Source organism: Ovis canadensis, chromosome 2 (genome assembly GCF_042477335.2).
Source record: "Ovis canadensis isolate MfBH-ARS-UI-01 breed Bighorn chromosome 2, ARS-UI_OviCan_v2, whole genome shotgun sequence".
Lineage (NCBI taxonomy): Eukaryota > Metazoa > Chordata > Mammalia > Artiodactyla > Bovidae > Ovis > Ovis canadensis.
Window position 1 is genome coordinate 180,565,289 of NC_091246.1, and position 24,584 is coordinate 180,589,872.

The 24,584-nt window shown below is 35.5% G+C and overlaps 1 protein-coding gene across 15 annotated transcripts in view; it reads right to left on the reverse strand.

Moving 5' to 3' along the window:
- The window catches only part of R3HDM1 (R3H domain containing 1), a 95,684-nt gene that overhangs the window by 61,108 nt on the left and 9,992 nt on the right, over positions 1–24,584 (reverse strand). For 10 of the 15 annotated variants that reach the window (XM_069577697.1, XM_069577695.1, XM_069577696.1 and 7 more), the window contains exons 3-8: positions 14,297–14,411; positions 13,201–13,279; positions 6,002–6,061; positions 5,778–5,918; positions 2,165–2,273; positions 1,980–2,075 (exon numbers count right to left, since the gene is read on the reverse strand). In XM_069577697.1, coding sequence (XP_069433798.1) covers positions 1,980–2,075; positions 2,165–2,273; positions 5,778–5,918; positions 6,002–6,061; positions 13,201–13,279; positions 14,297–14,411 — 600 coding nt within the window. Of the gene's footprint in view, positions 1–1,979; positions 2,076–2,164; positions 2,274–5,777; positions 5,919–6,001; positions 6,062–12,226; positions 12,310–13,200; positions 13,280–14,296; positions 14,412–18,333; positions 18,424–18,872; positions 20,069–24,584 lie in introns of those variants that run through there. The other 5 variants (XM_069577701.1, XM_069577698.1, XM_069577703.1 and 2 more) reach the window with 4 other exon arrangements.

Genomic DNA, 24,584 nt, shown 5'->3' on the forward strand with positions numbered 1-24,584 from the left:
ATAAGTGAATGATCAGCTCTGCTTTGGCAGCAGCTATAGCAGTGAACAAGCAGCTATGCCTCAATGCAGCTTACAGCCAAAAGCCTCCCAGTGCTAACAACCTGATTCAGATAGCCATCATTTTTGCATCTTGTATTAATTAAAAGTCTTCTACTTTACAAGCTATCAGTTTTGCTCCTTTCATCCAATTTAAACAGCAGAAGCCATAGAAACCTCTCTGATCATGACTTTCCACTCCTTAATAGCTCACTGATCTTCTAGTACTTAGTGTTAGCTGCTCAGTTGTCTACGACTCTTTGCAATCCCATGGACTGTAGTCTGCCAGGCTCCTCTGTCCACGGAATTCTCCAGGCAAGAATTCCAGAGTGGGTTGCCATTTTCTTCTCCATGGAATCTTCCCAACCCAGGGACTGAACCCAGGCCTTTTGCATTGCAGGCAGATTCTTTACCTTCTGAGCCACCAGGGAAGCCCAATCTTCTAGCACAGGGGTCAGCAAACTACAGTTAGCTATCTGGTTTTCTAAATAAAGATTCACTGGAGCACAGCCATGTCCATTCATTTACATATTGTCTATGGTTGCTGTTGTATTAATAACTGGAGTTTTGAGTTGTTGCAATGAAGGCTGTATAGTAGCAAAGCCTAAAATACTCATTATTTGTGCCGTAAGAAAAAGTTTGCTGAACCCTGCTCTAGCTAAAAACTCAACTCCCTGCACCAGATTTCAGGAGCAAGCTGAAATAAGATTCCTACTAATTCTCCGATTGAAACGCCCCTCACTTCCTGCCCCCTAGGCTATAATCCAGGTGGATTATGAATTCTTCAGTTCCTCATGAGTCTAGCTCTCCTTTATCTCTGGCCCCTGAAGATGCTAACTGGACGTGGAACACTTCAATCCTCAGGTCTCCTCTTGGAAGCTAACCTTCCTCTCACTCCAGAGTTCTGGTTTTTGGTGCATCTCTACTGTGCTCCCTATTTCACCTTCATGCTTCTATACCAATCACACACTGTATTGTCATTATCTCAATAGTGATCATGGGTAGAGACCTCATCCATCTTACAATCACAGAGGAAAATAGATCTAGGTTAGGCCCTGAGTTCAGAAGACCTAGGGTGAATCCTGTCATTTTCTAGCTAGATGATCTTTCTCTATTTTACTTAGTCTCCTGGAGCCTCAGTTTCCTCATCTGTGAATATAAACAGTGATACCGCATATAGGGCTGTTTGGGAGATAATTTATTGTACATGTGCATGGATACATTTATTTAGTGCCCAGCAAAGTACCTACTATAGGTGATCAATAAGATTTGTTGAATACTATAAACTTTTAACTGACAGTCTAGATTTTAGTGTTATTTCCTTTTTTTAATACAGAGAAAATTTCTATCTCTGAAAGTATTAACACAAATTACATATATTCTTATATCCTTGACTAGTCCCTAGTACTGCATAGAGCAGATACTGGTAAAACCGAACTGATTCTCTTCTTGAATATATGTGTAAAATAAGCAGCCACTTAAAAGATCTGTTCCATATAATCACATATAAAGTGGAAAATAAATATTAATTTAAAAAATCAATTAGCTTTACTTTAAAAGAAACAAGTTATTTATCAAGAAAAGTCTACTAGCAAGCAGGACTTAGGGCACGATTTTGTAGATAGTGACCAATATTCCTAAAATCTCCATTCTGTGAGAAGTCTGAGAGGAAAAAATACTACATAAACTATATATTCAGTCCAAAGTACTGCTTCTTAGTTGATCTGCTTCCAACTTTTGAAAAGTACACATAACTGCAGCAATGTAGTATTTTACAAACTATTAAATCATTAACATGAACAGGACTATAGTATTGCTAAAAAGATGACTTTATATGTAACAAATGTAGCGGAAAGTAAATATGATCAACAGATTAAGGGAGGAGTGAATATGCAATTAGCATATAATTAAACACGAAGACCTAAATATAAGTCAGTACGTACATCTTGGGAAAATATTCGGTCTCTAGCTCTCTGGTATTCTTCTTCTCTTTCTTCTATAGATTTGCTTCGTCTGTCATCTTTCAAACGTATTCTCATCTAAAGAAAAGAGAACACTTAATCTTGGGGAAATGATCTGCCAGGATAAGTCCAGCATCTATAAAAATGCTCCAAATGTGTGAGGTTACCTGGTTATCATCCTTGTCAAAGCTAGAGTTATCTCTCTTGAGGATATATCGTTTCTGAAAGTCTTCACCTTTATCATCCTTAATATGTTCAGTAAATTTCTGATCAGGTCTAAAAAACAAACCAAAAACCAAGGGAACAAAACATAAAAAAGTTAAATATTACATTTTATGAAAAGTGGTAAAAACAGTATGTTCCCACTCACTGGCGTTATTTATAGATACTTACGTTATCTTAGTTATTCCTCAAAAATAATCTTATGAGAAAACATTAACTATCCCATGTCATGACTGAAAGGATATATTAAATACACTGCGGGCTCTGGAATATGACTGCTCAGGTTCAAATACTCAGCTTTAACATTTAGGTGCTTTAGTTACTTATTAACCTTTCTTTTCCCTACTTTCCTCATTACAGTCTACCTACTTCATAAGGTTGTTCTGAAGATGAAATGAATTAACAGATGACCAGCACTTAAAACAGTAGACGTTTGTTATTATTATAAATACTACTGACAAAACTGAGGATCAAATGACTAAAGCAACTGTCCAAGATCGGGGGCAAGGAAATGACTGAGCCCTGGTATGTAAGCCTGTCTATCCTCTTTGCATTGCCTCCTTTAATTCAAAGAAACAATTCTGGAACAAAGGAAAAAGTATGGCACAGTATCTTATGTTACACTCTTACAGAACCTGCTCTGATGTTACATAACCAAATATTTTGTGGTTGAATTTAATAAAACTTAAGAGATTACTTCAAAATGCTACCAAGTTACCAAGTATTCTTAATTATAGCAGGGCACATCTTTGTTTTGTATTAACTGAAACAGGTTAAAAAGAGGTTTTTTGAAGGTTCATGTTATGACCTAAAGTAATGATTATGAACTCTTAACAACATATTTCATGGCTGATTGGTTTTTCCTCTATGGAAATGCTGCAAGTTCTACTGGGATCCAGAAAACAGATGGAATGCTATTGCTCTTGGAAAATTATAATCATATAAAATTTCACTTTCTGAAATATATTCTCAGCTACAACAAATTAATTCATTCAACACTCCTGAGACTTAATATCATTCTATTATAAAACTGAAATATGTGATCTATAAAAAATATATTTATAGGCAATAAAGAAAGGCTAACTGAACTCCTAAGCAGTTTTTTACATATACTTAAAATATATATTATGTAGTCACGTAATTTATTATGGGTACCTTAAATAAATTCTAAACCAAATAAACCTGAGTAAGGACATCTTCAGCAAACTTCATAAGATATTTCATTATACATAGTAATCAAGTAACACTTCTGAATATTTGTTTTAACTTAATGAATTTTTAAGAGTACTGTGTCTACATCCTGTCAAATGATGCAAAGATTTTAAACGATAATTATCTAAGTAACCTGAAGAAATCTTTATTTTAAAATATATTTAGATACGTGAAACAGAACATATCTCCACATAGAGCTATACACAGAACTAAAGAGAAAAATAAAGAGTAAAAAAAAAAAGAAAAATTCCTTGACCAAACTGATGAGAAAAAGACTGCTTTCTTAAGGAATTTGAAAGATTATCTATTTAATCCTGACAATGGCCATATACTGTTGTCACATGACTGACCCATTGGTTTATATCAACTATTCTTGCAGCTGTTCAAAATCACGTTTTCTTTTTCAAGGAGTTTGTACTTGGGTGAGAGACTGTTATTCCAATATGACTGTAAGATTTAACCAAGAGCCTGGCAACTTTTCTAAGAGCAGCTGGATTCCCACACCAAATAGTATTAGCAGGCATTTCAGCTAACCTTAAGACTGTCTTACCTCTGTCTTTTATAGATGCCTGAATTTACTGCCCTGCAATCGCCAACTTCCCGCTCCAATGAGACACCCCAGTGGACACCGGGTTGTTGACATCCACAACACCACTGGTTCAAGGCTGGAGCGGGCAATCTGCCTATGAGGAAAAGGCAAGTTTGTTTTTATTCAATGTGGAGCAGTTCTCTAAGGTTTTCTGATTTACATCCTTCTTCATATTCCAGAAGAAAAAAATAAAAATACAGTGTAACTTCAATGATCTGAAATGTCTAGTTATAATTATGCTACTGATCCATTCTTCTTTAGGTATCAATACATTATAAACATCTGTGTTTAACTAAACTCTTGACTACCTGGATAAAGAGAACCCTGAAATCATGTGTAGCATTCAAATAACTGAGGTTACACTGCATTGAAAACCTTAGAGAGTCACCAGTCGAAATGTTAGTCAAAATGCCTGCTAATGAACATGTGCTTGGGTATCCAGCAGCTCTGAGTAATGTTGAAAGGTATTGGTTAAATGAAGTAGATTTCTATTCACCTTCAGTCCAGCTCATAGCTTACGGTTACTGTCCCACCTTAGTCATGAAATAACTAACTAGGAAAAAGCTAAAAGATATTTAAAAAAGACTAAAAGATAGGCAGTAGACAAATCAGATTCACATGTACAGCTAAAACTTAATCCCTGAAGAAACACGTGATCCTTTTCAAAGACAGCTGTCTTCATTAATTTTAGTTGTAGTAACAATCAATTAAAAAATACAAGCTTCCACCAATAAATATACCTTTTTGACAAAATACTATTTAAAATGGAAGAAAACCAACTTAGTGCAACCAAACAATATGATAGCTACAAGGGTAAAGACCATTATAACAAAAGAGAAATGAATGAATTAAATATAATTGTGCAAGCCAAATGGTTCATAATAGACAGAACCTTGAGAAGTCTAGCTTCAAGGAAAGAAGAAAAATTATGAACTGAAAAGCATTATTTATGGTATCGGAAGGTGACTGCTGCTCACAGATCCACTGCTGCCACATATGAAATTAATATGGAAAATTCTTTTGATGGATCACCATGAAGAATTTTAGCTGAACTCAACAGGGTGCTTTAGGACTAGTTTTACTAATAGACAAAAGAGGTATTGTGAACATATAACTTTAGGTGCCTCTGAATTGTACCTTTTGCTCCCAAATATCAGCACTGATTATCTGTTTCACCATACAAAGCTAACACTTTTTAATGCAAATGATTCCTCTTAACTTAATATTTTTTGCTCACTAGTCATACATAGCCCAGAAGGGTACACAATATTATGGATAATATTGGATTAACCAACCAACAGTCCCACTCTCCTGAGATCTGTGGAAAAAAAGAACCAAAAATATAGGAGGAAAAGACAGTGAAATGATAGAAAATTAGTGAAAATATAAGGGTTTTAAAGTTTGCTTTTTCCTTTTAAATGTGCCTGAAGTTGGCCGTAGCTATTTAAATTGTACTAATTTAAAATCCATAAGAAAATGGTTATTAAACATCACTGACATCATGATTTTTGAAGGTTTTCCTACTTTCTAAAAAAGCAATCCTCATTCACCTGTCTCATTTCAGTCACCTGTCTTATTTCAGTCCAGACTGGTGCATTTTACATCTCGTGAGCAGAGTGTATTTTTTAGACCTGTCACATAAGGTTATCATCACAAAGCTGAAGCAGGCTGCTAAAACACGTGGAAAACCTGAGATAAAAGATGTTAAAGATAAAGAATTATCACACACACATACAACAATCTTTCTTGATACTTACATTCTTGTATTGCTAGTTTTGTTTACTATGACAGCCTTTCCACTCTGATCAACATTGTGGTCTAATCCAAAGTAAGCGGCGACTCTGTGCAAGAGCATCCTATGGTAAGATGTCATTGGGGGAAATTTTTTACGGGGAGACCTAGAATTAGAAGAAAGACTAGTTTAGCAGATCTTGAATAACTGTGATGACAATTTATTTTCTTGTTAAAGGTCAGGACTTACTCATTATTACCAATGAAATCTAAAATTTCTTGTTCCAATTTCAACAGCATCATTCTGTCCCTGAAAGAAAATATGAAAACTCATAAAATTTAACACTGAAATAATCATAAATGTTGAATTTACAGGGCTATATATATATTTTTTATAAAACCTGTACACTGAAGAACATGACAAGCTTGATATATGCTTTCTAAAATAAGTAGTATTTTAAAAGAATAAAGATGACCTTTTAAAAAAATTTATGGAAAATTTCACACATACACAAATGTAGAGAGAATACCATCCAATTTCAAAATTATCATTATATTATTATCTTGATCTGTTAAGTACTACTGCATTATATTAAATTCTGTTCCACAAATACATGGATTATAACAGAATATTAGCCTTTATCCCTTACTCAATAAAGTAAGAAGCAGCAGGAAAACAGACATCTTTAGGTAGGCTCATGACTTTGTTACCATGCTCAACTCCATAGAAACAGTACTCTAAAGAACATGCAATGCCAGTAACCACAGGAATACTCCAGTGGGAATCCAATGCTAGTATATAAATGGAACTACAGCAGAGAAGTATGAACTATATTACTAATCCTAACTCAGAGGAAGAGGACTTCAAATTATTCTAAAAATCGCTATAATACATTTTTAAGATTTTGGGAATTTTTTGGTAAAATACCAGAATGAATCAAATATCTTGAATGTTAAAACAAATAAGGACACCAGGGAACACCTGCATGTGCTCCTTCAGACCACTAGGGTCCTATTTAGTGCACTTACAAAACAAGCTGCTGGTACCACTCCCCAAAGGACCTCCTTGCTCACACACCAAGAACATAGCTCAAGAGAGTATTCCTGTGGTCACTGTAAATTTCAGGTACAGGTGGGAAAAACAAAACAAAAACAAACCTCAGGAACCTTAGAGCTAGAAGCAGCTTTACAGAAGCAGCTTTCTGTTTCTGAAATTTTATAAATCAAGAAAACTAGGCCAAGAGGTTAATGTTTCCTTCTCAAATAAATACTACATAGTGGATCCCTCTCAGATTCTAAGGGGAAACGATGTCCTCTATTTCCTCTGCTTAAGTCGCCTGAAAGTCTATACATCAGCCCTGAGTTTGATCTTCTCTATATTGCAAAAGTAGTCTTATAAAGTTGACTAATATTAACCATACACATTTTTTATCAGTTGAAAAAAATCAAGAGAATAACATGCCTAAGTGGTGATTTAAAACCCAAAGTGGAACAGGATTACATTTTAATACAAATTTCAGCAACATTCAATTTTTCTCCTTTAGTATACTCCACCTCAGCAAGTGGTACCACCTTTCACTCAGCATACTGTACTAGAAGTACCTTTTCTTGCCTATTACTATGCTTTTCCAAATCCTCCCATGCAGTTAATCACAACTGCAAATTTTATCTATCTTCAATCTATTTTTCTTCTCTTTCCACTGCCATTACCCTGGATCCAAGTATTCAGGATTGTGACTTGAACCTCTACGATAGTAGTATATTATCTCCCTGTATCTTCCCTTGTTCCCTCCAAATTTGTTTTACCTGGAACATCCACAACAATCTTTTAAAAACACAAATGTGAAGACATGTCATGGTGTGGGATAAACATTTATCACAGGTTTCCCATTGCTCTTAGGTTAGAAATGAACATCTTTTGTAACATGGCCCATGGGGCTTCCCTGGTGGCTTGGTGGTAAAGAATCTGCCTGCCAATGCAGGAGATGCAAGTTCAACCCCTGGGTCAGGAAGGCATGGCAACCCACTCCAGGATTCTTGCCTGGCGAATCCCATCGACAGAGCTGGACAGGCTACAGAGCAACAGGCCACAGGGAGTCAGACACAACTGAGCACCCACACGCACTAACGCAATGTGCCTTACAAGGCAGGTATGACCTTCACCTATCTCTTTAGCCTCATTTCCTGCCCCTTTCTCACAAAACCTTCATCCTTTTGGCTTATCGCTGTAGTTCTCAAGCTCTTTCCTTTCACAGGCTCCTCGAACATGCCGTTTCCTTTGCCCAGCACGTTTTTTTTTTTTTTGAACATTTATTTATTTGGCTGCACTTGGTCTTAGTTGAGGCATGTGGAATCTAGTTCCCTGACCAGGGATGGAACCCAAGCTGCCTGCATTGGGAGCGCAGAGTCTCAGTCACTGGACCATCAGGGAAGTCCCTAGCACAGCTTCTTACATTCTTTTAAGACCTGTTTCTTTCATACCTTTTAAGAGTATTTATCACAATTATTTTTATATAGCTGTTTGTGCTATAGTGAGGAGCACACTCAACAAATCTATCTGAGTGGAATAAATTAATCAGATTATTTTACTAATGTCTTTTAATGTTTTTCCTTAAAATTTTAGGGGAGGATGGAAAATTTTTACTTACTTCATAAGGTTTTCACTGTAAAAGACTTATTGTTAAGACTCTTTTCCTCTAATGTTTTTTGCGGTCAATTTGTCTTGACATGGTAAAATTTTCTAATGTATTTTATACACTTATTGTAGGGGAAAAAAAGGAATTGGAGGCAGGCAACTTATTTAGCATTCATGAAACAGTGCATTTAATTTGGTTCCTCTGTTTGAGCTAAACAGCAAGCCTACAATATGTGAAATATTCTTCAGTGAAGGAACTGGTATTCAAAAGAAATTTCTGTTGTCTCCATGAAAGAAAACAAAAACCTAACAATTTTATTAGTAATTGATACAAATTCAGGCTTTTTTCCCTTTTATATGTAGATTTATGGGTTGCAGAGGATTTTCTATTATTACCTGGACCACTTACTATTAAATTAAGTTCCCCTACTTAGTTTACTAAATTTTTAGTTAGCAAAAAGTAAAACTTGTTAGAAAAATAGCTTTCCTAAGTTCTCAAGATTTACATTTCCTGCCTTGTATCTGCTACAGCTTAGTCCAAGTTTCCAAATTTTCAAATCTGTCATCAAGGTTAGATTTCTTGGTAATGGCCATAAGTAAAAAATTAATAGTCCTTTACAGAACCATTACATACAGTATTCAAACTAACAGATCCATAAATTAATTTTCATATGGCATAGGTTTATTAGCACATGAACTTATAGGCACCCATAGAACTTGTCATCATATAATCTTTAAAAGAAACCAATACATGCTATCTGCTATTAAAGAAATATATAAGAAAAACAAAGATCTCAATCAAACTGAGCAATAAACTACCTGAGTTAAAATGAAGGGACAATAATCTTTTAGTTATTAGTGTTCTAGTCATTATACCAGAACTGACTTTTGAGAAAGTATGTGCTGGTACACAAGTGGCAAATAAAAAAAGAAGAAAACAAGAATGCTTGCTTTCACCATTCCCTTCCCAGTGGTCTGTATGAACTGGGTCAAATATCTGCAACAGGCAAGAAATATGATTTAAACATCACCTCTAATAGAAGTAAACTCAGAAAATATTTCAAGCACAGAACAATTACATGATGTTCCCCAGAACAAAACTGCTTACTTTTAAAACATATACTCTGAGAATTTTTCCATGGGGCTGCTCCCCTCCATTAGTGACACAGTTGCCTATACTGTCCATATTTCTTCAATATGTTATATAATTTACAGAAAATGGTTATAAAACCAATACAAAAACACATATAAAAACCACGTCAGTGCGTGTAATCTCTATCTTGGGCAACTGCAGGTTCCTGGGTTCTAATCTAGTAATGATTATTTATTACAATTTTTAAAAGTATTTCTTAAGACAGGAATTACAGATAAATGGTTATTTAACACCTGAAGTTAAGTTTATTCATTGGGATGAGAACAAGATTTAAGGACCTGAAGGAAAATTTTGAAATAAAATGTAAACTAGACTTTACTATGATTTCAAAATAAACCTGCTTAACATCTAGAATGAGCTGAAGTTCTAGTGGAAATTTGCCACTTATTACTAATTTTTGGAGAAGGCGATGGCACCCCACTCCAGTACTATTGCCTGGAAAATTCCATGGAGTGAGGAGCCTGGTGGGCTGCAGTCCATGGGGTCGTGAAGAGTCGGACGCGACTGAGTGACTTCACTTTCACTTTTCACTCTCATGCACTGGAGAAGGAAATAGCAACCCACTCCAGTGTTCTTGCCTGGAGAATCCCAGGGATGCGGAGCCTGGTGGGCTGCCGTCTATGGGGTCTCACAGAGTTGGACACGACTGAAGTGACTTAGCAGCAGCAGCAGCAGCAGCAGTATTACTAACTTTGTGCCACCTATGTCTGGCAATTAATGGTGTGTTTCACTGAGAGAACACAGAGCCATCAGGCAAATCGTTTTTCTCACAAAATTTAACATTAGCTACAACTATGTAAACCACACTGACATTAGTATTTACTCATTAGCCATTATATGAATGGTTCACTTACATATTTTTTTGAATAAAAATGCAAACACAGAGGATTAATGTTCTGATACATGCTGCACAACATGGATGACCCTTGCAAATATCATGTTAAGTGAATGAAGCCAATCACAAGAGACCACATACATATGATTTCATTCATATGATGATACCCAAAAAAGGGAAATCTATAGAGACAAGCTAGATTAGGGTTCAGGGCATAAGGAGGCGAGAGCAAAATGGTTAAGGATTTCTTTTGGAGGTTGATGAAAAAGCTCATATATTGACTGTAATGATGGTAGCACGAAATCTGTGAATATACTAAAAATCACTAAGTTGTACACTTCAAAAACACATATGCAGATAACGTAAAAACTTTTGCATTTGTAGAGGAAAACAGAAAACTGCACAAAAGAAGAATATTTTGGAATTTCTTCAGAACCTGTTATCGGTTCAGAAGAAAGAAAAATCCTGTTTAGGATCCTGTCTTGCTTTACACAAACTATGTATTTTCTACCTTCCCCTTAACCTACTGAGTTCTCATTTCCACCAGTCTAGAGCAAATGAAATGCCTTGCTAAAGTAGCCAACAACTTCCTAGTTCCTTAATCTAATGGGTTGCTTCATTGTCACCTTTAATGAAGCTGTTTCCGTTTGGCTGATTTCTAAGACAAATGTTCTCATGATTCTTCTGCCATCTTTAGGACTCAGTGTCTCTTACTTATCCTCTACCTTTAAGATACTGTTTTTCCATAGAGTTTCATCCTTGTCATTTATTGCATCTCGCTGGCCAAACTGACAAAGCAAGGGTCACCTCTACTGATGACTCCTAATCTGTAAGAGCATCCAGGCTCATTCACTTGAAAATCAGAGTTATACATTTAATCTTGCCACAGCGTTTCATCAGATACCTCAAACTATACTTATTTATAACAGAACATGCCTTACTTCATTCAGGCTTGTCCTTATTACTTCCCCCGTTAATGGGATTAACCATCAGTCCAGCTGGAAACCTAGCAGCTGTTCTGTTCTAACAAACCACTACTCGTCCATCTCCAAATAATCACCAAGTCCTGCCATGGGATTAATTCTTAAACATCTTCCAAATAAGCCTTTTCCTCTCTGTTCTTCTCTATGTTCTCCTACCCACACTCCCTGCTCATGATTCTTGGCCCCTCACTGATGAAGTAATCTTCCTAAAATGCGAATCTCATTCTGGTATCACCCTATTCAGAATTCTGTCATGACTCCTCCACAGAGCATGCCACACTCAGCATTTCTCAAATGGTGCACTACTGCGTCTCAGCGATGATGATTTTTAATTGTTCATCACATCCCCGGCTTCCCATCAGCACTTCTTACTCAGTAACCACCCCAGTGTGTTGGTACCGATATAGGTTGAGGATAACTGAAGAGTCGGTCTTCATACCTAACCAACAACCTCCCCATCACTTTCTGGAATTACTTGCTACATGCCTTCCTGCCAGAGCCAGTATGCAAAATTGTCTGCCTGGGTATACTACCTCCCTCTCACACTGCTGTGCCTTAGCAATGCTCTTGTCTCTCTCAGGTTCTCATGCTCCCATTTAAAGCACTGTGAATTCAAAACTCAGCTCAGGCATCTTTTCAGTGCAGCCTTTACAGATCCTCTCAGAGGTGGGATCCCATCACTGTGCTTTTATAGCACCCTGAAAAACTTCTTTTACATTTATTCTATTTTAATGATATATCATAGGGTTTTCTTTTTTCCGTAGCACATAGAATGTGAATATTTTAGGGTCAGAGATTATATTTTGCTCACTTTTATATCTACAATGTTTAGCACAATGCTTAGCACATGATGGATACCCAACGAATACCTGTTCAATGGACTAATTTCAGTTGGGACCACTGAGGAATCAACTTGACCTGAAAAAAAAGAAGTCATGCAGAGTTGACTGACTTCACACTTACACTTCCTACTATAAGGAGACTACTTTCCATTTTAGTGGTTCTCCATTTGGGATTAAAGTTAAATAGAAAATCAAGATGGTACTGAAACAATAAATTCTGAATGAAATTAAAGGTGTATCTTGAAGCAAGACATGAGATAAACCTCAGCAATACTGAAGACACTTGTTCATGTTTTTTATCACGTGTGCTGACCCAATGAACTAAAAATTTCACAAATTTTAACTACCATTCTGCGGAGCTAACATCTAGAGGAGGGGTTCTTAACCTTTGAGTCTTCTACTACAAGAATGGGTTGGTCAGATATTTTGTGAATAAACCTTTTTCTGGGAAGAATGCCTCAATGGGATCGATGACCTGTCAAAAAGTTAAAATCTATTTTTCTAGTACCCTGGCAAAACAAAGGATTTCACAATTAGCTAGTGACTCAAATAAGCACCTTAAAAATCTTTGGCCTGGAGGTTCATAAGCTAAGCAAGAAGAAACAAAAATTCCGTATTCAGTTAAGTCCAAAAACTTGTTATAAGTGAATATAACGTGTAATTTGGCTGAGTGCTTTATCATGAGGTATACTTCTCTCATATTTCATGATTAATGATAACTCTTTAATCTCGATTAAGACCCAAAATATCTTAATGATTCTTTATTTCCCAAAATTCCTACCAAGAGTATGAATTATCTTTATATCATCATGATATATATAATGCAAAAAAGGTATTTCACATGTGTATATAGAGGCCAGCAACATCTTAGCCCTAAGAAACTGAAATGTTTCTGGTGTAGTTCAAATATTCTAACCTTATTCTAACTCAGTAATGAAAACATATATAACAAAATTATGGTACTCTAGAAGCAATGTAAACCTTATAAATTTAATTTTTACCTGGGATTGTTTTTTAATGTATTTACTAAAAATTCATGTAGATCTATGCCAGTTGAATCAGTGTATTCTTGACTGGAATCTAAAAAACAACAACACAAAAACCCAGTATAAAGTTGTTTGAAACAAATTCCTTTCCCTTCACACATGATGCATAGCAAATAAAATGAGATGCCCCACAATGAAAACTGACAAAGTAGAAAATGGAATTTATGATGGATTCAGATGACCACAATTTTGCTACTCCTGTATAATGAGTATGACATGGATTTACGTAACTGCATGTTTATACACCTTCTTAAAAAGAAAATTTCTCTCATATGTGCCACTTTAATTTACTCTGAATTCTTAAAGATCCTTCTATATACTCACCACAATTCTCATATTCAAAAATGCCTCATTAAACAAACAAAAAAACCTCTGATTCAGACAGCAAACTGAGTCTGCTTAGTTCAGTTGCAAATATAAGGAGTTAATAATTTGGAGATATGCAGGCACTTTAGCTCTGAAAGAGTATTTATCATAAAAAAATTGCTTTCCAAAAAAATTTTTTTTACAAATATTCACATTTATTTCTTCTCCTTAAATATAATATCTTATGCTGTTTATAAAACTGTTCAACACAACTGTGTCTATAAATTTAAAAGGCATTTTTATAGGTTTGTAATTATATATGATGAAGTCCTTTAAAATTTACATCTGAAAGATAAACATCTTGGGTTTCCAAGAATATTCTTACTGCATACTAAACATTTTGGCATTAGTTCTTTGTATCGTAAGGAATTAAAAATACATCTTTTTAATGGAATCAGTATTTAAATTATAGTGATTCCATTATTTTGATACAAGAGACAGACCAATAAACGATCGTGAGTTATCTTCCTTGGTGACTTTTTGACATGAGGTGCAGTTTTTTGGCTAAATCATCTGATGTTTAGAACTGTGTCATGCCATTTTGCCCAGAACTATAGCATCCCTTCAGTCTGTTCTGGATTACTTTTATTAGAAATATATTATATAAAAATTATTCAAGGGGTAAAGGGTGGATTAATGGTGAAATAAAACCTTTGTTTAAAAAATACAGAAATAAATTGCAAACCTCTTGATAACATTTTTCTGGGCAACTTATCACTGGCTTTTTCTTTTTCTGCTTCATCTTTTGAGGGCTTCTCCTCTTTTTCAAATGATTGTGTTAACTGGATCTGAATTTTCTCCTGTTGGAAGGTAAAATTATTTATTAAGTGAAAATATAAAAGTGATTCAGTTAATATCCCACATTTGTATTGCTGATTAACAAAACTGCATGGAGGGAAAAAAAAGGTTTTTATTTTATCCAACCAGATTCTTCAAGCAAGAAAATACAACTTACAATAGCTTTACCATGTTACTCAAACTCTTGATAAAAAAATGTTAAAATTAATTTTTTGAGCTGAATATATTAGTTGAAACATATCCCTTGAAAGTATCAATTGAAAATTATCTTAGAGAAAATAAATGTTTTTTATAATAGTTTCAATGAAATCTACTTAAAACCCTTGGAGGATCAGAACAAAGGTCTTTTTAACCTATTTTTGCAATGGAGATACCATGTCAAACAAAAGTATGATAATTATCATCAATCATGACAATAGGAACATATGCGTGTCAGGTTAACACTTACCAAAAACTAATTTTCTTAAGTATCCACTTTAAATTCATATTCCTTCATTTTCTTAAGATATAAAACTGTAAGTAAAAACTTCAAAACCAAATCCCAACTTTGATTATTTCCTATTTGAGTCTACTATCACTGTTCCTCCTCTAAGTACCACAAAGTTGTTTTAGAAAGATTTCAGACAAGATTGTTTCCCTTAGTGGTATGTAACATTTACTTGTAAAGTAACCATTGTCTAAGACTGAAAAGGAGAACTAATTTTACATTTTTAAAACAATGTCATTACATCCAATTTCAGAACAGAAAGGAATTACTAGAAATACAGCTGAAATAGGTTGAAAATCACATGGCTTTGATTATTCCGGCAAAGTTATAAAGACAGACAAACTTCCAGAACATATCTACTAAAGATAAAGGTGTAGCCTATCTAGATGTAGGCTAAATTGCTGTATACAGTTGTCCTTTAGTGATAGAAAATATTAACAAATGACTTCACTTTTCTGGGTGACAGCTGGTGGTGGCAGTAGGCACAATAAGTCAATACTGAAAGGATATAAATTTCAAGATTCTGAAACTTGCAGCCACCATGATTTCTATTAAACATTTTCTCCCCATATATATATATATTTTTTTTTTTTTTCAAAATAGTATTTGGCAGAAGAGTTTCAGATCTAATACATATACATATATATGTGTATATATATCCCTCCCCATGGAGTTTCTGACTGCTATTTTTAGCTTTTCTCAGTTCTGATTCCTATTTCATCTTCAAAGTTGTGCTCAGAATATAGGACAAACGTGAGGCACTGGCAAATTCCACTAAAATGACAAAACATCTGCTTTACACCCTCCTTTGTCTTATTTACCAAACCTCATGCATTAATCAACATCCTGTATTCGTCAGTCATTTTTCTCATTATGACTCACTTTCTAGTCTACTTTCCTTATATTTTTAACTAAAAAATAGATATCTAAAAATGAATCTCAGAACCGTTTCAGAAGTAAAATACTTAGAAGTTTCCCTGACTTATAACTTCTATCCTGTTACTCAAGGATAATCTATGAAATCAAGGTTGGAAGAAAAGAGTCCACATTTAGACAGATATTAAACTATTTTATCAAGGTGAACTGTATTTAAAAATCTAGTAGATATAATGTATCTAGGCTTGTCTTCAGTTAGTACTGAGGCCTTGTTTTCAGCAGCAAATTAACAAGACATTTTAATTTTAAAAGCCTAAGCCCTTATACATAAACTCTCTTGACTACAAATAACTGAAATGATAGCACTGTCTCCATGGGCAGCCATACTTCCTTCACTCTTCACTCTGTCACTGACATCAGTTATTGAGGTCATTTCCTTCTCATAAGCTCTCATCAGACTCAAGTGACATCTCTTTTTTAATTGCCTCTCAACCTTTCAAATAATGAGTTTTATTCCAGATTAATTCCTCAAAAATCACATTCTGAAGCAAGCGTTATTAGCTGGAAAGTGTCTGCTGTCAAGGATTAGATGCTAGTACATTTTATGAGAAATAATTTATTTTTCAATTCCCATTTAGGTGCAATTTAGTTAACTCAATGCTTGGAAAAAGACTTTCTATTAAAAAGAGTATCTTTTGTTCAGACAAGGTAATAATAGGTTGTTATCCCAAAGAAAAATTTAACTTATCTAAGAAAAATTGAGAAATAATATATTATGTGGAACAATTGAACTTTGGTATAACCAGCTTATTCATTATCCATATGCTGCAAGTCAGCTTTTTTGAATAATATATACATCAATATACAACATATCCTCCTCATATTAATTTATTTCTCACATAAATTTTCACTAGACAAATTTATGTAGCACTGTAAGAACCCCCACTTCCCTTCCACCTCCTGTAATAATTTTCAGATAGCTGAAATGTACCACATCAAACCAAAGATCATGTTTGTTACAGTTTTTCTCAAAAGAAGACACTTTTTCTGGATTAACAGTCTTATGAATGTATGACTCTTCTCATTTCCTCAATCTCCTTGGACAAGTTATTCTATGGGGCTGATGGTGTAACATTTTGGTCAACAAAATGAAGAAATTAATTTTCAAAAAAACCCCATTACAATGCTTACTGCTCAACCCTGAACAGGTATATTCGTTACTCTGATATGTACAAAAGAACCTGTAAAACTGCTTTTTAAAACACAATTTTATTGAATTTTTTTCAGAGTGTATAAATAACTCTTCAGCCTCATCCACAAGCATGCAAAAGCCAAGTTAACATCTGAAAATGTCCTCCAGGCAATAGTTCTTAGTAAAATACTTTGAGCATATTTCTATTTGCTTTGGAAGTTTAAAATATCTGTTTTATAGAATTACTACATACAAATATCTTCTATTATGTAAGATTTTAAATATAAATAAAAAGTAAATTTTGATCCCTATGTTCCTTGACACTTTGTCAATAATCTATTAAAAAATCTTCTTATATAAAGTAAAAGCACATAGTGCTTTTTAAAAAACAGAACACATTCTAAACACGTGACAACTATCTTCAGTATTTATAGTATACTTTTGATGACATCATCTTCTAAATCAAGGCAAAGCATCAACAGTCTGTGCTTGAATCAACAAACATACAACTGGCATTAAAAAAAAGGGAGGGTATACAATCTGTCATAGCTCTTTTTTCTCTTTCTCCTTTATTCAATCATCTTTCTTAACCAAAATATCGCCTCAATTCTTTGGAAACTAATTGTTAGGATACAGGAGGACTTCAGGTTACTTAAACTCTTAAAGTAGAACAAGGCACAAACAGCCAAAGTTACCACACCAATAAACATTGTTAAGGGAGTCCAAAAATAATTATATGTAAACGTACAAGTGTAACATAAGACAAAGATCAATCTGTAGCTAAGATTAATAGAAAAGTAAAGTTATAGCATTAAAAAAATATATAAAAAGCAAAAAACCAAACTACTTGTTGAGCCTCAGTAGTTCTATACTTTATAAACAATGGAATAAGAAATATTAGACAACTATTAGAGCCAAGCTATTATGAAGACTGGCTTCACCATGCATTCAGGTTAAGCAAAATGATACATATCAAGTGGAAGTCTTGGGTAGTCTCCCCTTCACACTCAAGAGGTGTTTGACAAATTTTTAAAAGCCAAAATCAAAAGGGAAAATTTCCTCGCAATTACATTAACCAGAATTACTACTGAAATATAACTTTTCCATAATAACTTAAAATTCCCCTGAAGCCATATTCTCAGTTAACTATATGATCTCCAAGTTTTTCCAGAGAGAAATCACTGCACCAAGCCTTAGACTTATTGGTAGTTTACTCAGTAAAAACATATACAACACATGTACATGCACACACAACTTTTATTTAACATTATGAAAAAATATTCTCCAGGAAGCAGGCTTTACCATTGTATCTTTGAATAATAATTGTTTTGCTTTGTTTATTGTTTTGGTGTTTTTTTTTTTTTTTTACCTGGTTCTCCTGTGATATCTCTGCTGTAGGGGGTGGTGGAGATTCTTCACACACTGCAAGGCTCCGAACTAGCTTTAACTTTGAGCTTGACTGAAGAAAAGTATTTAAAATTAACGCTACATTTCATAAATCTAGGGCTAGAGTTTAAGTTTCTTTATAATAGTTTCTGCTGTGTATAGATGTAGGTGAAATGTGCAAGCTAAATATATCGTTAAATACTATTAAAACTCTTTGTTATGAGGGAAAACAATAACTGCAGTTTTAAAAATAATAGCAATAGCAAGGATGGGAGTAACTTCAATCTCAAAACCCAAAGAATGATGAGAGCCATTTTCTCTACAGATAAAGAACCATTAAAGATATAAAAGCGATGCACAAAAGCGACTAGGCAAGACAAAAACCCCAAATAAAACAAAATAAGCTTTCTGCCCCAAACGAAATGTGACAAAACTAAACTGAATGCAGAGCTGTATGAAAACAAAGATTCATCAAGCATGAGGGAAGGCCCTTGGCATGCCAGCACAAAATATTTACTATACCTTAGACCTTTTTCCTGTCTGTCCAAATGACTGCAATGGCCGCTGAATACACAAGAAAGATTTGCATTAAATTTCATACTGAAACAGAAAAATTGTTTCTTAGTTCATAATCCTAAACCACAGAGAAACTAACTGCACCAAGAATGGAAAACGAGGAAATCAGAGTTGGTTTCAAGTAAAGAAATATTGATTCCTCCCAAAAGCACACTTGTAGAAGATTTTCTAAAATCCTTCTGTGAGTTGGCCATGTTCTTTAAATGACCAAACAGCTGTAACTTCTGTGTTGAACTAAACTGAATTATAAGGTAATGTCTTAGTAGCAAAATAAAATACACATTTTTTGTATTCTGTAACATATTACAGTTTAGTCAAAGTTGGGGGGGGGGAACCCACAAGAAACCCTGAGAAATTTTAAGTGGCTGTGCCTAGCAAAGTTCCAAACTTATGATACTAAAGACAATGTTTCAAATGCCCACTGAATCAGAGTACCACCACTTCTCTACTGAGCCTTTTCAGCACTGTACTTCACCATGCTAAAAGCCAAAATCAAAAGGGCAAATTTCATCGCAATTACATTAACTGGAAGTACTACTTAAATATAACTTCTCCATAACAACTTAAAAATTCCCCTGGAGCCATATTCTCAGTTAACTATATGATCTCTAAGTTTTTCCAGAGAGAAATCACTGCACCAAGCCTTAGACTTATTGGTAGTCTTGGCTGTACGTCACAGCACAACCCCAGTTTATCAGTTGGAATCCTATTTGTCTGGTCAAGGGTAGGACAATGAAGTAGAAATGAAGAAATGTGAGCAAAGTTCCAATAAGCATGTTCACCTTAACCACCAGATCATCAATCACACAACTGGGGAATCCACTTGGGTGAGTGGCTCTGGTCTGTGATACCAGGCTTTGGTTTGAGAAAACAGCTGAAGGGCTTGTGAACTGGACTCTGGAAGATTTTCTTTGCTTCCATCTCCTTCTAATCTACCTCTCTAAGCCGAAACCCAAACAGTGCAAGGCCTAGGTACCTATCACTTAAACTCATTAAAACCAAGGAGCCAGTTTGATACCAGTCATAAAACAAAGTCCTTAATACCTAGATTAGTATGCTTCATATATATAAAAAAAAGCCACCATTTCATTCCAGAATCCAAAACGGTCTTCCCTGTAGAACCAACAGAAATAAGAATCTATAGCACCAGTGTGGTCTGTCTCCCATTTTGAAGTCAAAGTTCTTGAAATAAGAAGCACTGTACTCTTGGGATTTTGACCCTGGATTTTTCAACAGTAAAAATCAGCAGTGCCAACAACAAAAGAAAAACAGAAGGAAAGAAAAAGAAATGACGTTGTTTCTTCAAGAGAAGAAATGATACGGATGCACGCACAAATGCACATAACAGCACTGGCTAAGAGAACTTCATGTTGGTTCTGTCTTCTGTTTACTCACTTCTTTAATTTATTCAAGAGGACTTCTGTTACCACTGCATATGGAATTAAAAGAGGCTATGTTACATAGAGTAAGGGTTTACAGAAAAAAATTGGAGAAAAATCAAGACATGAATATGAGCAAAATGCACATGACTAAATAAGTTCTAAGGAAAACAATTTACGATTTATTTCAGTCTTCTGATTGAATCCCTTACAGTTCTAAGTATCAATGGCACATCACTTTCTCTTAAAAAAAATTTTTTTTTTAAAAATGAAAAAAATCATTAACTGGCAAGTAAAAACTGCACTCATATGCTGGACCGGATTCAAATTTCTAGTTTTGCTTCTTATGAGTAGGTGATCCTAGTCAAGTTATGTCAGTTTCCTTTCCTTGTATAAAAGTTCACACTATTTGGGTTAATTCTCAAAGTTCTTGAAAAAGTGCAGTAAAACGGTGGATTTAAAAAATGAGGGACTTCCCCGGTGGTCTAGTGGTTAGGACTCTGCTGCCGATGCAGGGGGCCCGGTTTGATCCCTGGTCAGGGAACACATGCTGCATGCTGCACACGCTGCAAGGAAGACCTGGTGCAACCAAATAAATACAAAAAGGTATTTTTAAAAGAGAAAAGGGCTTTGGGGAGGCTGTACACTGTCCCTATAGTAATGGTTTAGAATTTCCATAGATTTACACATGCTTTAACAGTCTCCGTTTTAACTCACAAGAGTTCTTTGATGAAGGAAGATTAAACCACTGAGAGGTAAAATTATCTCACTGTGACTTAATGTGTTCTAAGTTCCTGCTACATGCCAGACTCTGCACCACATAGTAGGCTTATAAAGATGAATAAGACACAGATGTTGGTCTCAAGAGCCTTACAGTCCAGGATCAGAGTTACTAAATAGTCAAACAGAACCCAAGAGCTTCAGAATCTTAGTCCTGTGCACTTTATATCACACCTATAAACAAAACCTTCTTGTGAGTCAAATACTATTTGTGATTGATAGAATTCTAAAGATAGCCTTCTAACATTTCCCTCCTCTGGTAAATTAATGAAATGCTAATCTAAATAAGGCAGTGAAAGAATTTTGCACATGTAATTAAAGTACCAAGTCAGTTGCTCTTAAGATAGAGATAATTCAGCTGGGTCTGACCCAAACAAGCGAGCCCTTTAAAATTTCTTTGGCTGGGAGCTGGGCGGCAGGTCAGATTCAAAGGGTGAGAAGGACCTGACACTGCACTGCTGTCCTTGAAGACAGGGGACAGAAGAGGGTACAGGTAGCCTCCAGGGGCACAGGGTGGCCCGTGGCCAAAGTCAGCCAGGAAACACAGACCTCAGACCTCCAGCTGCAAAACACTAAGGCGCTGCTGTTGTTGGCTTGAGTGTGAAAACAAACTCTTCTCCAGAGCCTTCAGATGAAGGGCCCAGCCTGGCCAACACCTCTGCTTTCAGCCTTGAGAAACCCTAAGCAGAGAACTCAGCTGAGCTCAACCGAACTCCCAACTTATATAACTATGAGTTGAAAACTGGACATTGTTTTAATCCTCTAAGTTTGTGGTGCTATGTTATGCAGCAATAGAAAGCTACTACATAAGTAAAGCATAAACTGCCAAAGTGGCATTATTCAATAAAAATCACATTATTTCATATCAAACGACAAAGATCCTAATTACATAATAAATACCAGAAAAGCTGACATATACACACATGCAAACCCAACAGAGTAAAGAAGTTTGGCTTTAAATAAGAATGAATTATTTCTAAAGTGGATTTTATTATTTAAAGCATGCCTTTCACTTTTCCACCCCCATTCTGCTCCAGCTTTCCACCCTCCATGTGGCCTACATATATTTGGATTTTAGCTCAGCCCAAGCCAAGCCTCCTTCTCAATTTTTTTTTCCCCCTGTGGAGGAGTACATATACAATTTACCATTTTAATCATTTTTAAGTGTGCAGTTCAATTTAAATATATTCAAAATGTGTCACCATCCACACACTCCATATCTGTAACTCTTTTCATCTTGTAGCCATTAAACATTACTCCCCATCTTCTCTCATTCTAACCCCTGGTGACTACCATTCTACTTTCTGTCTCTGACTTTGAATCAAAGTACCTCATGTTAGTGGAATCACAAAGTGCTTATTTTTTAATGACTGACATTTCAGTTAGTATAATAACCCCGAAGTTTATCCATGTTGCAACATATCAAATATTTCTTTCTTTTTTAAGGCTACATGTTATTCCACTGTATGCATATTCCATATTTTGCTTATCTATTTATCTCAAGATAAATGCATTTGGCTTGACTCCATGTTTAACTATGGTGATTAATGCTGCTATGAACACAGGTGTACAAATACCTCATCAAGATTCTGCTTTCAATTCTTTTAATATATATCCGGATGTATAATTGCTGGATCACACACTAACTCTATTTTTAATTTTTTTAAGAACTGCCATTCTGTTTCCCATAATGTCTGTATCATTTTAAATTCCCAACAACAGTGTACAAGAGTTCTAATTTCCCCACATCCTTGCCAACACTTGTTTTTCTACTTTTTGATAGTAGCCATCCTAACGGTGTAACATAGTATCTTGTACTTCTGATCTGCATTTCCATAGTGATTAGTGATGTTAAGTATCTTTTCATGTACTTACTGGCCATCTGTATAACTTCTTTAAAAATGTGTATATTTAAATCCTTTCTCCATTTTTGAATTGGGTTGTTTGGGGTTTTGTTGTTCTTGTGTTTTAGGAGTTCTCTATATATTTTGGTTATAATATCTTCTCAGACAAATGGTTTGCAAATATTTTCTCTTAGTCTATGGACTGTCTTTTTACTCTGTTTATAGTCTTTTGCTGTTAAAAATTTTTAAATTCTCATCAAGTCCAAACTGCCTGCCCGTGGTGTGACAGCCAGGAAACCACTGCAAGCTCACCGCTGTAAAGCTTTTGTCCTATGTCTCTCCCACCTCTTCTTAACAGACTGGGATTTCTTTTCCAATTTGGTACTCCGATTAGAAAAAGAACAATGTGAATCATGCTTTATTATGCTAATCAGAGCACCAAAATTTGATACTCCGATTAGAGTAAGAACATGAGAGCAGTGAGAATAAACACTGAATCATTACTAAAATACTGTGATGCAGCTTTACATTGGTTGTACATAGAGAAAAAATAACACTGGAGTCAAGGCAATACCCACATGTGAATGGCTTCATTGAAAAGATCCCTCTTACTGGCCCACAACGGTCAGAAGTAGCCTTTGATGGTCTTCTCTCATGTCATTTGAAACTACTGGGTCCAGAGTCTTCTGATACATTTGACTGAACATCTGTTCTACTGGGGCGGGCAAAAAGTTCCTTAGGGCATTTCTATAACATACGCATAAACCTAAACCAAGTTTTTGGCCAACCCAATACATGTTATATGATCAATATCACTTCAAGGAACCACAATCCTGACCAGCATGAAGTTGTTTGTGCCAGCATCTTTCACAGAATAGTACAACCTCTCAGCAAAGAAAGTTGGGTGGCTTGGGGCAAACTGCAAGATGGTCTTCAAAACACTTTCGACATTTCTGGAAAACTCATGGCTAATATACTGCTTAACAGATCTCCATTAGCCATCCTGGAATAAGTCTCCACAATAGCTTTCAGCTAAAGAAAGCTTCTTGTGGCATGAATCAAGATAAAGTAAGATTCACATGTCCCGAGTCTTCACCCCTTACCAGCTTGATAAAGACACTGAGCATCTTCCTGAACCAACTGGTGGTTTATCTGTGTGTGTGTGGGTAAACACTTTACTTAACCCTTTCAAATCCAACCAACTGAAGATCAACCTGGTGTCTTATCTGGCTCTCATCAGTCAAGTTTCACAGAATTAAAAGCAAGTTCCCACTCCAAGGGTGGCCCCTTGGAGTGTCCTCATTTCAGCAAATGTTGAAACTTGTACAAGACTCAAAAAGTCTTAGTGTAAAATGCACCGAAACACAGATGCTAGTTTTAGGTGAGCTGGGCCCAAACAAGGTTGGGAAAGGTCATGAAGGGGCAGCATGGTGCTCCAGAAGTACACAAAGGTAGAGGGCTAGGGTTGAGTCCTGCCTGTGCCGCTGGATCTCCAGGTGACACTGGCAATTCATTGAAATAAGTTTCTGAAAAACGGGTTTGTGGGGCTCAATTTTGAGTTGTGACTCTTGAGTTCTATGACTCTAAAGCCAAAATGGTTGGTCATAACCTTGAGCTCCTCTAGCCAATTCGGGATCCTTTTTGGCAGAAATGGC